This window comes from Amblyomma mixtum, unplaced genomic scaffold (genome assembly GCF_055824585.1).
Source record: "Amblyomma mixtum isolate Tamu unplaced genomic scaffold, ASM5582458v1 scaffold_23, whole genome shotgun sequence".
NCBI classification, from domain to species: Eukaryota; Metazoa; Arthropoda; class Arachnida; order Ixodida; family Ixodidae; genus Amblyomma; species Amblyomma mixtum.
The window spans coordinates 548,387-565,164 of NW_028317720.1; the positions used below are offsets into that span (position 1 = coordinate 548,387).

The window sequence follows — 16,778 nt, forward strand, 5'->3', positions numbered from 1 at the left end:
TGATGATGATGAAATTTTATGGCGAAAGGGCGCAAGTGGAGTCAAAGACCCATTTACCAAGTATTTCACCGTAAAAAAGGCCAGGACCAGGCCGGGGGAAGCTTGTACCTATTGTATCACCGGTGGGAAGCAGGTGACACTGGGGATCGCCCCCCGCACCTCTCGAATGCGACGCGGATGTTCGAACGACTAGGCCACCTTAGGGGTCCTGAAATTTGTCTTGGGCGTGGCTCGAACACAGCAGCTCACGCAAATGATGACTGAACGCGAATTGGACCGAACTGAGCCCGACAATATTCGCTGAACTCTCAGAAATAAAGCTAATGCAAAAGAGAACGTGAACGTATCAACGGGGTATTCCCAGATAGCATTTTAAGCTTCTCTTCAGGCAAGAAGTTAGCTCTAAACTGTCCAGTAACATGTACTTGAGACACTTCGTATTTTATAGCTCAGCGTAGTAGCTACGCCCGCACCCCTCACATCCACTAAGGCTCTCCGGTACGCTGCGAAGCTGTCCGACGAGTAGCATCATAATGACTCCTCCATCCAGCGCGACCGCTGCTTTGCTGTGAACTTGCCGGCATCGGCTATGGCGGTGGTGTAACAGCTTTCGAATAGTGTTCAGAAGTTTGTGTAACATATGGCTGCGAGAAATTCGTATGTGATTGCTTTTGCTTGGGTAAGGAATCAAGTAGTTGATGTGAGTCTCCGCATTTCGCAACCAGTGGGTGAGGATACGGCCATTTTATTTGCTCAACACGTCGACTACCTGACGCAGGCCTGAAATTCCGATGTATTTTCGCTGACCGTTCAGACCGCGCTGACAGGACACATGCGAATGTAAGCGTCGTGGTGGTGATAACTGGGCAACCACGGTTGAAAACCGGCGCGTTAGGTACCAACAGCGCTACCCACCAGTCGCAACGTTCAATCAGAGGTGCACACCAGCAAGTTTAACAGTTTAACGAAGAAGGGTCATGCATGTCAGGTGTTCTATTTTGACTACGATTGGTGATTCGATTTATGGGGCAAAACTGCGTTAGGAGCACAACTTGCGTTTATGTATCCAGTTGCTGAAAATGTGAAAATTACTTTTGGCTCTTAACCACATAAATTTCCGTGGAAGCCTAACCGAAAATATGCCCGCAGTATGCCAATCGAAAAGCCGAAGTGATGCTGGAACCTTCATTGTTTTGTGCTAAACGCCGTAAGCTTGGAGCAGTTCACAAAGAATGAAGAAAGGTAAAACCATGTTAATCTGTAGAAACAATGTCGCTGCCGTGAGCCATTGCCTGAAAAGTTCGTTGAAAGGGTACAGCGTCACTGTAAGCAAGAAGCACGCAGATGGAACTAGGTAGTTTCGCCAGAACTTAGCCAGAACGGCACCCTCACATGTCAGAAATGTTTACTCCATCCTCTTATTCGGAAATACAGAAATTGGATTCTCGATCCTCCTTGCACCCGATTGAAGGCTGCTGCAATACTAAAACATACTCACCAGCTGAATAGATATTGGAACTAGCGCGCTGTATGAGTACGGCTGTACCTGTCGCGGAAAAGCCATCAGAGCGCCTCCTACTAGAGTCACCAGATGGTTCGTGCCTGCGAAAAGACAAGCCGGAATTTTAGGATTATATTCACCCCTACTGCAGTACTGCAGTCACACTGAGTTGCAAGTTCGCACGCTTTCACGCGTTGTCGAAATACGAAAGGACACCCCTCTGAGTGCTTGTTTACATGTCGATATAGGGTGTTGCCGGATCCAAGTCTGCAGAGATGAGACACCCGCAGTTATGACACCAAAAACCAGGCACTGCGTTAACCAACTACCCGGTGCGGAGTTTTCGTCACCAGAACAAGATCTAGATCGCGCATAGCCCCCAACCTAGTCTGCGGAATTACCCCACTCGTGGTTTGTGTGAGCGGTCAGCACACCTCTCTCTACCGCGCACTGGTCTCTCTATAACACACTGGTCAATGTGATGTCAGTCTGATTCCATACGATCTGGAATGTCTGTAAAAATAATAACCAAATGTGACTTTTTTCCCCTTAAACTCCAATCAGTGGCCTCTGTGTGGCTTAGACGCAATTATTCTTTCACATAAACGCTCCTTCGCAGTGTTCCCTGGATGTTGCCGAAAACGGCGCTTTTTATCCTCAGTAATACTGCACTGTATCTCTCCTGAACTTCCCGCCAGCAAAACAATCCCGTAAAGGGCTACATTGGACATTATATGGCGATGGTATCTCTCCTGTCCTCCGGTCGTGCATAAGAGAAACGACGGCCACAGCAGTAACGCCATGTTTCCTACTTTGAATATACAAGACTTCAGGTTTTACTTCCTGGACGAACCACTTATTCAATACGACTTGTTGCAACAAGCTATTACGGCAGCCGGCGAAGACCGGGTGTCGCATCCTTTCTGAATGAAGTGGTCACTTCTCACGAGCACTTAATCGCACCATCCTCAACTTTGTATCATGAAATGAAATGAAATCTTTATTTGCCATCAAATACACATGGGGGTATTATAGAAAAAAGCTGTTTTTGGACAGCTTTACGGATCCACAATCCCTTATTTCAACAGAGTGGCGGCATCACATAACATATTCTTGATATCCACACATACATACATATTTAATATGATACAGATAAGTATTCACAGTAAACGAAAACAGAAAACAACAGCAAGGTTAGATAACATTACATAGAAACCAAATACATCTGCTGGAGGTCCTTGTAGGTGCCGTGAAGAGGTCAGAACGGACCGAATTATAATAATTCAAAAGCGTTGGTATTGTGTACCTAAGGCACTGTTTCCCGTAACTTGAACGTGACATCGGTACTGACCAATCCTCGAAGTGTTTTGTAAGGTAACTTGGAGTTCTGTCCTGTAATTGGGATAGGTTACGTATATTGTTGATATTCCTGTGGATTTCCTGTTTATATAGATGACTTAAACGATATCTATAGAGATTGTGAGCTGGAATTACACCACAGTTACTAAAGAAAGTTAATGTGGAAGCAATACTGTATAAGCATTATATGCAGCTCTCTGAACAACAAACTTGAAAATTCAGTCGGAGATTGCTCCCCTCTCACTCACACCAAGCCAACTCCAGATGCAGCAATAAGGCTGCGGCCGCGATGATCGGTGCAGACAAGCCGACATCCACAGCTCGATGTGCGTTGCCACATCCAAAACGCCAGGGGTGCCCTGCGAAGGTGGAGCATACAATCAGTTGCTTGGCGAAGCATCAATAACGCGCCAAATAGCACCATCTGTTTTTATTTAAACATTGTAGACGAGTTGCCTAGCGGTCCCTGGTTGGATTGTTTCCAACATATGCTCACGATAAGAAGAGAAACATCTAGTGATCACACGAATCTTCAAGGTCTCTAAATAAGTGCATGATCGAGGCTTTAAGTATAAAAAGACTCTTCACACAAGATGTGCGCGCTGAGACACAATATCTCACACGGAAAGTACGTTGGTACAATGTGCCCACAGAAGCCTTGAAGATCTGAAAAAAAAACCTTTGAGTTTCAGCAATTTGTGGGGTTATTTTGAGTTCCGGGTGTGTTACAGTGAATGTATTAGGTGGTAGGGCACAGCCCTATCGGGTACAGCAAGATTGGCTGAAAATTCTGCGCCGCTAGCACAACACAAGAAAGAAACAATGAACACATGCGCGCACTACTAACTGTTTATTAGAAGTAAATGAGTATATTTGAAACCCTTTATTCAGCATGCATATGTACGCTGTATCGCTCTCAGCCCGGTCAGTACCAAGTAATCTGCAAACGACAAGGCTTAACGTAAATTTCAGAATGCTTCTTGCACTTAAAGCTCTTAAAGAAACACTTGAAAAAAAAATGTTTCAATGACAGTGTCTGACAATCACAGCAAAAGCAGTGTTATGCATCTGAAGGGAAAGCAGTCATCACCTTAAACGCAAAAGCTGAACAAAAAAAGTAAAATTTCGGTGGAATTTCTTTGGAGGAAAAATTCGAGGCCCGTGTACTGTACGATGTCAGTGCACGTTAAAGAACCCCAGGTGGTCGAAATTTCCGGAGCCCTCCACTACGGCGTCTCTCATAGCCTTAGTCGCTTTGGGACGTTAAACCCCATAAACCAAACCAAACCAAAGACATGGCAACAAAGAGTAACATATGAAAAAATACTACCACACAGGTTCGGACGTAGGAGCCCAAATAAGGAAGACTTATGATTGGTGGTACAGGCATCTATAAAAACGTTCCCACTCGTTACAGCCTGGGCTGAGAGCGATGGAGAGCTTTTACATAGTGAGTGAGATTAAAAATGTGCTCCTTTTAATAATCATTTGATAGTGTGTGCTTGTGCTGTCACTTTCGTTCTTGTGTTGGCGTCGTTACGGTGCAGTATTTTCAGTCATGCATCAAGTCGCCCCCCACCCGTCATTCTGTAGACCAGGAACTATTTCATTTTTCACCGCGGATGAAAACCCACCCATCGCTCTAGAGTTACGAGGCGTTTTCTGCCGACACTCACAGATGACACAAGCGGGCGATTTGCACGAAGACAGAAATCCATCTTCATGATGATGATGATAATTTTCGTGGTGCAAGGGAATCTGTGGCCAAAGAGCGCCACGGCACAATGTTTTACTTTTACTCAAGATGAGGTGAAAGACCTATTTCCCAAGCATTTCACCATAAAAAAGCTCAACACCAGGCAGGGAAGCTTGTACCCATTATATCACCGGTGAATACCCGGCGGCACTGGGTATCGAACCCGGCACCTCCCGCATCCGAGGCCCATGCTCAAATGACTAAGCCACCGCTGCGGTCTTGAAATTCGTCTCCGGGCCGACTCACAAATTGAACGGCTCGCGCAAGTGGTGATTGAACGGAATTGGATCAAACTGTGCACGATGATCTTTGCTGAACTCTCAGAAATAAAGCTCATGCAAAAATTATGTGTATGACTCCAGTAGGGTATTCCCCGATAGCATTCTAAGCGTCTTTTGAGGAAGGAAGTTAGCTCTCGTGGGCCCAGTGAATCCACTTGAGGCACTTCCTCTTTGATAGCTCTGCGTAGTAGCTAGCCCTGAATCCCTCACATCCACTACTTTTGACGCGCTTCGAAGCTGTCCGCCGAATAGCGTTGCATTTTCTCCTGCATCTAACCCAGGCGCTGCGTTCCAGTTAGATAGATAGATAGATAGATAGATAGATCTTTATTTAGACAACAAGTTCTCGGATACAGGGGCAAAAGGCAGATGCACTCTGCCTGACGGGGCCCAAGCACCCGACACAATGCTCAGAAGAAGCGGCAAAAGAAGCAAGAGCTTCATACACTCTCATTACAAAAAACAACACATAATTATACAAGGTAAAAGTAGGAGGAAGGTGCATACTTTTGCAATGACATAATTAAAGTAAATATTTACAAGGCACATCACAACAAGAAAAACAGTTCCACTGGTGTAGTCATTAAATTTCTCTTCGGCACGGCTCACAAATTCAACGGCTCACGCAAACGATTATTGAAGTGAATTGGCCAAACTGAGTCCGGCAACCTTCGCTGAATGGTGAGAAATAAATATGATACAAAAATTAGGACGCCCACTTAAGACACTTCGTGTTTAACACTGTGCGTAGTAGGTAGCCTTGCACTCCTCACATCCACTAAGGCTTGCTGACGTGCTTCGAAGCTTTCTGCTGAGTAGCGTCACATTTTCTTCTCCATCAAAGGCAGGCGTTGCATTCCAGTCGGCATGTCCTGTGCGAGTGGCGTGACAGCTCTCGAATAGCGTAGCATAAAATATGGCTACGCGCAATCCGCACGTGCGTGCTTTTGTCTCCATAAGGAAATTTAGTTGATGTGCGTGTGCGCACTTCGCACATGGTGGGTCCAGGAACGGTCATTTTATTTTCCGAGTAGGCTGACTGCCTGCTACGCAGGCCTGAACGTCCAAATTATTTTCTCTAACCATTCATGCGGCGCTGACAGGATCAATGCGAATGTGTGTGTCGTGGTGGTGATAACCGCGCAAGCGCGGTTAAATTTTGGCGCGTAAATGCCAACAGCACTAACCATTAGTCGCCACGTGCATCTTGATGGACGTGCACCTTTAAACTTGATGGCTTAGGCCATCAAGTTTAAAGGTGCACGGAAGAGGAATCCGAACTTGTCTTTTTGCCACGGGAACTCGATCTACACGTTCCGAGCTTTCTTAGAAACTTCGATTTATTGCCCTTGTGGCCGATTTTCATAATTATATCGAATTAACGTCCGGCTCCCGCCTTTTTTTTTTCAATTCTCCCTCGTACGATGGGCGGAGTCGACCAACGCGTGGAGTGCCTTTCACCCAGTCCCGTGGCGGCTTGCCGCTCTGCCATCGACGGAGTAATACGTAGTAGTCCGTAGTAGGAAATAGTCCGCGCCGATTTTTATTTCTGCGAGCTTATTTTGGGGCTTTATTATCTGCGAATGAAACTATTTGTTCATGGAAGCCTAAAAAAGAAAATAAAGCGAAAGCAAAGCCTCCACGGTGCTGGCTGAAAGGCACTTCACGCGTTGGACGACTCCGCCCACCGTACGAGGGAGAATTAAAAAAATAAAGGTGGGAGCCGGACGTTAATTCGATTTAATTAGAGAAATCGGCCACACAGGGCAATAAGTCGCAGTTTCTAAGAATGCTAGGAACGTGTAGATCGAGTTCCCGCGGCAAAAAGACAAGTTCAGAATCCTCTTCAGTGCACCTTTAACAGTTTAGCAAAAAGGTTCATGCACGTGAGGTGTTTCATTTTTACAACGCTTGGTGCTTCGATTAATGGGTAAAAGCTGCGATAAGAGCAATACTTTCTTTTATGTATCCTTGTGCTGAAAATACAAAAAAATATTTTTCTCTCTTCCCCCCCAAAATTTCCGTGGAAGCCTAACCGAAAAGACGCCCGGAATCTACCAATCGAAAGACCATATTCCTGCTGGCATCTTCAGTGTTTTGTGCTAAAGGCTGTAAGTTTGTAGCACTTCACAAAGAATGAAGACGGGCAAAACCATGTTAATGTGTAGAAATAATGTCACTGCCCTTATCCAAAGCCTGGAGATTTCTTCCAAAGGAAACAGCGCCGCGCTGACCAAGAAGCGTACAGAAGGAATTTAATTACCAATTCCCCCCAAGGCTGCTGCTTGGTTAAGACTACTCACCCGCTAACTGGACAGTGTTGCTGTCGCGCCATCTGGGCAGCCGCCTATAGGCATCGCCCTAAAGCCATCACAGCGCCTGCGACTAGAACCGTCAAACTGGTGTTGCCTGCGAAAAGACAAGGTGGAGTTTTAGGATGACAGACACCTCTACTGCAGTACTGCAATCACACTGAATAGTCAGTTTGCACGCACTCACGAGTTTTCGAAATAAGGAAGGACACCCATCTCATTGCTTGTTTACCTGTCGATATACGATGTCGCTGTATCCGAGACTGCAAAGGGAGCAGTTACGATATCAACCACGGGGCAACATGTTAAACACCTACCAGGCGTGGGGTTTCGTCCCCAGAACAAGATCTAGACCGGCATTGCACCAAACATAACGGCTGGGGAATCATCCCACTCCAGATCTATAATTGTGTCAGCATGTCTCTCTGGACTCAATGTCCTCTCCATCTGATAAGGCTCTATCGCTGAGCGCGATAGAGGCTTGTTACAATTGTGAGTGAGGTTTATAAATACGTGCCCTTTTCTTCCCATAAATAGGTGGTAGTACGTGCATGTGTAATCTTTGTGTTTCTTGTTTTGTCACTATTGCGCTGCAGTATTTTCAGGCATGCACCAACTCGCCCCACATCCCGTCATTCTGTAGAGCAGGAAAGATCTGAGTTCTCACCGCCGATGTAAACTCAACCATCGCCATTGGTTTACGCGGTGTTTGCTGCTTACACCGAAAGACGACACAAGCGGGCAATGTGCACGAAAGCTGGACTCTGTCTTCATGATGATGATGACACATTTTTAAAGCGCAAGGACATCTGCGGACAGGTTTTTTTCCTTTAACCGAGGTGGGGTGAAAGGCACATTTGCCAAGAACCTCACCCTAACAAAGCCGATCAGCAGGCAAGAAAAAGGTTGTACACATTGTATAACCTGTGGGTGCCCACAGCACTGGAGACAGCACCCCCTTCCTCCCGCATGAGTGGCGGATGTTCGAACAGCTACGCCACCGCTGTGGTCTTGAAATTTCACTTCGGCACGGCTCAAACACAGCGGCTCCCGTAAATGATGACCGAACGCGAATTGGACCAAACTGAGCCCGACAATCTTTGCTGAACACTCAGAAATAAAGCTTGTACAAAACTTAGGTGAACGACTCCGGTAGTGTATTCCCTGATGCATTCCAAGCGTCTTTTCAGGTAATAAGTTAGCTCTCGAGGGTCCAGTGACATGGACTTGCGACACTTCGGGTTTAATAGCCCTGCGTAGTAGCTACCCCGACACCGCTCACATCTCCACTAATGCTCTCTGACGCGCTGCGAGTAGTGCCACAATTTCTTCTCCATCCAATGCGGGTGCTGAGTTGCGGTGAAGCCGCCAGCATTTTTTATGCTGGTGGCGTAAAAGCTTTTGAATTATGTCCACGAGTCTGTGTAAGATACTTTCTACGGGTAATTCGTACGTGAGTGCTTTTGCTTAAATAAGGAATGAAACATTTGATTTGTATGTCCGCATTCCGCAACTAGTGGGTAAGACAACGGCCATTTTACATGCGCAATAAGCTGACAGCTTGCTACGCAGGCCTGAACTTCTGATGTATTTTCGCTAACCATTCAAGCGACGCTGACTGGACAAATGCGAATGTGAGCGCCGTGGTGGCCATAACCGCGTAGCCCGGTTGAAATGCGGCTCGTTCGATACCTACAGCAATATCCACTAGTCGCCACGTTCATCCAGAGGTGTACACCAGCAAATTTAACAGTGTAACGAAAAAGGGCCATGAATGTCAGGTGCTCTATTTTCACAACGCTTGGCGCTTCAATTTATGTAACAATGCTGAATTAGGAACAAGGCTTTCATTTATGTATCCCCTTACTGAAAATACAAAAAATAAATTTCCCTCTTCCCCGCAGAAATTTCCGTGGAAGACTAACGGAAAATACTCCCAGAATATACCAATCGAAAGGCCGAAATCATGCTGGAATCTTCAGTGCATTGTACTAGGCGCAGTGAGCTTGTAGCGCTTCAGAAATAACGAGATTGGGGTAGAAGAGAGTAAATCTGCAGAAATAACCTCACTGCCCTCTATCCACTGTCTGAAAATTTCGTTACAAGGGAACAGAGTCATGATAAGAAGAAGAGTGCAGATGGAAGAAGTGAGGGTCGCCAGAACTGAGCCAGAATGGCGCCCTTATATTTCACAAATATTTACACCAGTCACTTATTCAGAAGTGGAGAAATATGATTCACGATGCTCCCTGCGACCAGAGCAGGGCTACTGTGATACTAAAAACTACTCACCCGCTGACTGGATTGTGGAACTGGCAGGCCGTCTCGGCACATGGCTGTACCTTTCGCCTGAAAGCCATCACAGCGTCTACGACGCGACCCGCCAAACGGATGCCGTCTGCTGGAAGAGAAGACGGAGTTTGAGGATTACAGGCACCTCTGCTGCAGTACTGCGATCACACTGAATCGAAAGTCTGTTCGAATTCACGCGCATTCGAAATAAGAAATTAGACCCCGCAGTTATGACACCAACTACAAAGAAATAGGTTAACTACCTATGTGGTGCGGAGTTTTCGTCACCAGAACAAGATCTAGATCGCGCATAGCACCGAACCTACCGGCTGGGGATACCCCGCTTCCGATTCATGTGAGCAGTCGGCACAGCTCTCTGTACAACGGACTAGCTTCTCAAAAACGCACTGGTGAGTGTGATGTACGTGCCACCTCAACTCCATAAGAATCACAACAGAAATGTTGCGACCATGATGTTAAATGCACATTTGCTGAACGATAAGGGAAGCGAACGGTGGGACCGCTATGTGGGACCACTCCTTGGAATGACGAAATCATATTGAAATGCAGCATGACCACCTCTTTCCTAGGAAACTCTATACACTTGTGAATGGCGCCCCGCACAGCGCATTGCGTTGCACACAGAGCGGTGCAAAGGCAAAGTAGAGGTTAGACAAGAGAGAAGAGCACGGACGGAGTCTCCAAGTTCAGAAGCATGTTCCGAATAAAAAATTCTAAAAGCTTCTTGCAAACTCCGCAATACAACTATTCATATGCTTTGCGAAGAAACCGCGATGAAACCGCCAACTACCGGTGGTTGATAATACGCCATTTCTAAGTGGGATCACAAGTGGAAACTCGGTAAGAATGACCTGATCTTATTCATAACTTTGGCATGTTACCTAGAATGCTAAAACATTGGATTTGATGAGATCAGAACCATTCGAGGACAAAACGAACAACGGACCTTCCTCTTTTCCAAGTTCGTTTGGTTCGGTTTATGGGCGTTTAACGGCCCTAAGCGATTCAGGCTAGAGGGACGCCGAAGTGAAGGGCTCCAGATATTTCGACCACCAGGGGTTCTTTAACGTGAATCGACATCGGAGAACACACGGACCTTTAGAATTTCGTCTCCATCGAAATTTCCACCGCCGCGGCCGTGATAGCACACGCGTACCATAGCCACTCCGCCACCGCGGACTGGCTTGCTGTTTTCTTCACGTGGCCGCCATCATTGCAGCCCAAGGGAAACAATGCTACATGCAATTTCACTTTATATGGTTAGCGGAGAGCAGCAAAAGAAAATGCAACGAATACACATAATTCGATCAAAAGAAAGAGGACTAGTTTCCCTCTTTTTGTTGCTGTGCATGGAATTGAGGGTGAGTAAATCTGGCGGTTCACTTGCCACTGTCCTGATCATATTTTCTAATAACACACAGTTCAGTTTCAGTTACGCATCAGGGAGACTGTTGTACATTCGGAAATGTTAAGTTCTAATGAAATTCAGAAGACAGGCTCATGCCTGCCTCCCGTCACTGAATTCTTTTTGTTATGTCCCGGTGCTTCTGAAGCGCCAATTACTTACTCCATGCATGTAGCGTTGGAAACTACATTTTCCGAAGCCCAAGGATGAGTAAAAAACAATAGAATACTGGTATCTAAAAAATCTCTTGCGGAAAGTCTGACACATAGATCACTAACACAAGAAGCCCCGTATTTTGATACCAAAAGCGCTTCCACTATTTCCAGAGTTAGTCTCGGTCACCGAACAGAACGATCGTTCTAGAAAGTAACGGAGAGCGTTCCTTTTCCCACTTTGTGTTGCTGTAGTTTCAACAATGTGGTACCTAATTGCTTGAGGTATCACTCCTAACAAGGCCACTCGCATGTTCAATAATCCACACGTTAAGACACCGTGCACATTGTGTGTCTTAACAAACCGTCTAGTTGCGAGTGAACGCTTTGTTACCCCCTTTGTGACTGTCTCTAGCGATTGCGTTAGTCACATTTAATGTTTACCAACTTGCTCAATTATCTGCCCTGACGAAAATGGCTGATGTGAGCGTTCTTGCCTCACCGGCTGCATCGGTGATGAAGTGCGACCACACCCCGCACTTGGTGGATGACGACTGTCCATCGCGCGCTGTCCTCATCGGCGACTTGCTCGCGCAGTGGATTCTCGCCGATTCCAGCCTGGCCCGGCTGTCTGCACGAAGAGAGTTTGCCGCGACAAGTCCTGCTGTACGCTGCTCAGCCGATCGGCCTTGGTGCGCATAAACACACGCGAACTGTCATGTTTTGGAAGCAGAACAGCGGCGCGCGGTAATGTCCATCGTCATATCACGCGACACTTTACACACATAGAATTAATTGCGGGCGCTGTATGCTACCTCGCCAACATCGTTGAAGACATGAATGGAAAGTGTGCTCTGGGTACCACTTTTCTAACTCAGTACGCACTTATATGAACATGAAGGCGCAGCACGTACAGTATTATTTTCATGGCAAGTATTTTCTTTGTTATAGCTTAATACGATCGGAGCTATTTGCAGGAGCACCCCACAAGGATATAGGCTGTTTGGTTTAAGCACACCTTAGGCAATACGCTATCACTGTGCTTTTGTTTAAATGGGCGCCTCGAAACTGCCACACACGATGCCAATACGAGAGCGACACTCAACGCGAGTTCACTACTTTTTGTTGAGACAAAATGATTAGTCAGGAAAACACAAGAAAATATTGCGCCATCAATATTACCTTCTTTATTACGGCGACTCCAGTTGTGGACTATTTTTTTAGGGCCCAAACGTTTTCGATGCATATAAGCCTCAGTAATATGGAAATTGAACAATGGTCGCGGTAAAAATGGCCAAGGGCCAATTTGGTCGATATGCTTTTCTCGACAGTGGCAATGAGATATCTTTAGTACGGAACACCAGCAAAATGCAGTGGGAAATTGTCAATTTTATTAATAATAGCCCATTTTTTGGACGTTCATCTCTAGCGCTCGTACCGTGATTCTTGGGCGCTCATTAGCGTCAGTCGTATTGGATGACTGACTGCGAATATTACGCTCTCTAGAGCTCCTGCTACGTTAAGGACTGACTGAGTACAGATATCACTTAGCAGTGCGTGCGGTGTGGAAAGACGCAGAGCAGACATCGCATCACGCGTTTGATTATGCAGCAACACAATATTTCAATCATAAATACTTCAAGGACAATGCATACTGAGTTCCCAAACATTGGTTGAACTTCCTCGTCACTCCTGGTCAGTATACAGAAAAGAATACCTATATATATTTGTAATTTTTAATGATTTTTGTTTCGTTTATTCTTCACAATTTTTTACCTCTTGACTTGCCAATCTTAAAAAATTGCAATATATGATACGCAAGGTCCTTTTGCCTTCAAAATGCACCCCTGTTAAAAATTTTAATTTTTGGTATGTTGTGAAATTAATGGAAAAAAATTGAAAACTACATTCGCAGCTTATTTAGAGAATAGGAATTATTACAGGAAAACGGGCGCACATCGAGCCTTGCCGGAGCCGAGTGTTGTTGAAGACCAGTCTCATGAAGAAACGATGTTGAAATGAACAAAACAGAACAAACGTGCTTGAGGTACAGTTGGTGATTTCCAGAAAGAAAAAGACTGAACTAAAGACTTTGTATCTTTCACTGGCAGTGAGTTTTACGCAAACGTTTGGCGTAGGGCAGAAGCAGAAATCCTACAGGCGATATACCAATCTCTGGTTTTCGCATCTTACGCCCGTTGGCGTAAACGCTGTCCCTCTGTGTCAACAATTATGTGAGCACAGATGTGCAGAGCTGCTCGGGCAGTGCGCTCGCAGGCAGCGTCTTAAGCTTATAACATGTACGATAGATTCGCAGCACGTTTTCAGGCTTTTACTGGCACCTGGCTATGTGCGGCGTTCGAGAGGCGTTTCGCAGCGTTTGGAGGGGCTTAAGGTATCTTACAGTCAGCGTTGTCGCTTCGGCGGACGCGGTTGTTGCGACGCCCGTCTTTTCATGCAATCTTTCTTCTCACATCTTTCAACTCTCTTCTGTCTGCATGTGGCAGCGAGTGTGACTCAGCCCTAGCCAGTGGGCAGGCCCGTGCAATTTCCCTTCCATCCTTCCTACAGCCACAACAACAACACAGCAACAAGGGTTTGGGGTGTCTTACGGCATCGTCTCCTACCCGATGACACCAAAGATTGCGCTATGCGAGAGGCAGGGCGCTTGAGTGTGTGGCCACGTACTCTCCCTACCCTCCTCGCGCGCACTCCAAAGACGAAGTGAACGCAAGCCACGAGCTGGAGGTTGTCACGTGATTACGGAACGAGCCACGGGTGGGTCGTTGTGGGACGGGCGTATCATGGCTATGCTGCTGAAGACATCTCTTCTGAAATCCTTTCGTGCCTTGCATTTTTCTTAAGCTGTGTATACGATGCAGCTCACCTAATGACGAACAATTATTCAATCATCGCGGTTTTCTCTGCAAGTTGCTTTCTGTAATGCACGAAGGGATCGAGGGCAGCTGTAAGGGTATCTTCAGATAGCAAGAAGAAGGAATTCGCAGTACACAGATCGGAAAAGTTGTTTCAAACGACATTTGCATTTTGTATATGGCAAACGCGAGTGTTTGCAGAAATGGAGCTTGGAAGAAACATTTTTAATAACTTCGAGTATGCCTACATTTTCGTCATGGTTATTTAGCAAGCGTATGTGAATCTTCAATAGGATTTTTGTTTTTTGCAGCGTTGCTTGTTAATGCCGCAGTTTAAAGAGTTTATACGAACCACTCGCTTTATGTACAGCTTTGGTCGTGAACCAATGCATTCGTATTAACGAGAGACGACTGTTTTCTAGGGATTTAAAAAAGAAAAAAATGTGACCTCCCCCTTCTTCTCTGCTTATTCGCTAGGAAAGTTTTTTTAAACAATTCATTATAACTCGTGAAATCACGACCCAGCAGGAGCAAGTCATCATAGTGCAGCAATGAAAGGGAATGGTCCCATCGATTAGTTTCAGCGATCTATGCGAAAAAATAGCCAGCCTCACTGCAGGTTTTCAAAGAACAATCGGCGGCGGTTACATTCGAGTTTAATTTTTTGGCTGTTATTTTAAATTTCTTAATGAATGTAGCCTTTTTCTCATTAAGATGTGGTAAACGACCAATACAGGTTAACTCCAGTTTTGCCTTCATTGTATCCGTATCCTGCGTAGGAATATTACATTGTTCTTGCAGGCATAACTATGCCTAGTTGTAATGTATCAACATACTTTCGAATAAAAGCCATCCTCATCCCTGCTTGTCGGTTGTGGCGGTCAGGCCGACCTCTGGCACCCACGCAACGGACACACTTCAGACGGTGCAGCTCACCCCACCTGCCCGTCATTCAGGGAGCTGGTTTGCGACCGGCTCCTGTGAGCAAAGTGCAGTGCACAAATGGCGCAAGTATACTTCACAAAATATCTTCGCTACGCCAAAAATGGTGCTTGAAAAACAACGACAAACAAATACTGGAAGAAGACCCTCAGGGATACTGGAAGGGACATTCCTTTGGTTACTGCCAATGAGCATGTATTTTTAACTTGTAAGCTCTGATATGACATCCCTTTAAACCCTTTCATTTTGACTGACCGCGACAGGCATCGTCATCATCATCATCATGATCAGCCTAACAACGCTCACTGGAGAGCAAAGACTACCATGTCTCTCCAATTAACCTTTTTTTTTGCCAGCCGCGGCCACCGTATCCCCGCAAACTTCTTATCTCATCCGCCCACCTAACTTTCTGCCGCCCCATGCTAGGCTTGGCTTCTCTTGAAATCATTCCGTTATATTGATGAGGACTAGCGGTTATCTTGCCTTCGCATTACATGCCCTGCCCAAACCTGCGTTATTTTCCTCACCCGCACCCACCGCTTCCTATCTCTCAACGCTATACCTATCATTTTTCCGTCCATAGCTCGCTGTGTAGTCCTTAAGCTGAACTCTCTTCGTTAGCGTCCATGTTTGTGCCCGATAGGGGAGTACCGATAAGATACAGCTGCTGTTTAGTTTTCTTTTGAGGGATATTGGTAAACTGACATTCATGATATCATGCGAGGTTGTCCATTCTCCAGAAAACATGGCGTGCACACTATAAAATCATATTGAGTAAATCATGGCCCTTTGCGCTGCGAATCAACGGTCTAATTCAGGTGATAACCTAAAAGAGCGCTGAATATTTCGATCAATTTGAATTTTTGTCTACGTACGCCATATGAGGAATTTCTTTCGTGATTAAATCGGTGCTGCCGTTTCCCTGCGCTACGAGGTTTCCCACAAGCGTTTACAAGACTTGCAGATACATTACTGAGGGCCGACTATCTGTCTTAACCTTTTGAAAATCACTGGTATATGGTAAAGAGGGCAAAACGCTTGACTAAAACGCTTGTTTAGAACACATTCTGGCCGCGTTTCGGGCTGAACTCGTGAAAGCTAGGGATAACATCTGTCTGAAAATGGTCTGGATGTAAGCACGGGCACAGTTAACCTCACCGGATTTTGTCAACATTTTTTTGCCTTCCTGGATTTTAGAGCTGTGGAACATAGTTCGACTCATTCTAGACATGTGTTCTGATCTGCAGATTCGGCTAGTTGGTGTGGATTCATAATGGTGGTTTAACAGCGCAGACAGACACAGACGAAGAAAGAGTCAAGACACACACACAAGCGCTGAACTTAAAACTGATTTTTTATTACGAATAAGCACGTTATAATAAAGACAAACCAAAAATTAGCGCTGATGCGAACGTCAACAAACTCCTAGTGCTGATAAAAGGTAAAACCGCTTTCATATATGAAAGCTGAAGCCTTTCATATTATCCAGAAAGATAAAGGGTGCGTAAGTGCGCCATCCGTCATATTATCTCGTCGAGAAATGAATATGCAACATTGTGGGTAGCGGTTCGGCGGATGTACACGTGCTTTTAAAGCGGTTTTACCTTTTACCAGCACTAGGAGTTTATTCACCTCCGCATGTGTGCTGTTTTTTCGTGTGTGTATATTATGACGTGCTTCTTCCTAATAAAAAATCTGTTGTAAGTTCAGCGCTGGTGTGTGTGTCTTGTCTCTTTCTTGGTCTGTGTCTGTCTGCGCTGTTGAACCACTATTATGAATGTGTTTTGAGCTCTGCACGAAGCGTCTCACTTACTGCAAGATAGCGCGCTCTAGCAGGTGAGCAATATATGGAATATTTATGTGCAATTCAATTTTGGATAC

At 45.6% G+C, this 16,778-nt stretch overlaps 1 protein-coding gene across 25 annotated transcripts in view; it reads right to left on the reverse strand.

Moving 5' to 3' along the window:
* Window positions 1-16,778, reverse strand: part of LOC149324567 (uncharacterized) — a 259,754-nt gene that overhangs the window by 19,145 nt on the left and 223,831 nt on the right. For 16 of the 25 annotated variants that reach the window (XM_089565408.1, XM_089565392.1, XM_089565390.1 and 13 more), the window contains 5 exons: window positions 14,792-14,933; window positions 11,582-11,710; window positions 9,502-9,610; window positions 3,109-3,219; window positions 1,499-1,602 (listed from right to left, as the gene is read on the reverse strand). In XM_089565408.1, coding sequence (XP_089421534.1) covers window positions 1,499-1,602; window positions 3,109-3,219; window positions 9,502-9,610; window positions 11,582-11,657 — 400 coding nt within the window. In that variant the 5' untranslated portion in view covers window positions 11,658-11,710; window positions 14,792-14,933. The other 9 variants (XM_089565410.1, XM_089565409.1, XM_089565404.1 and 6 more) reach the window with 8 other exon arrangements.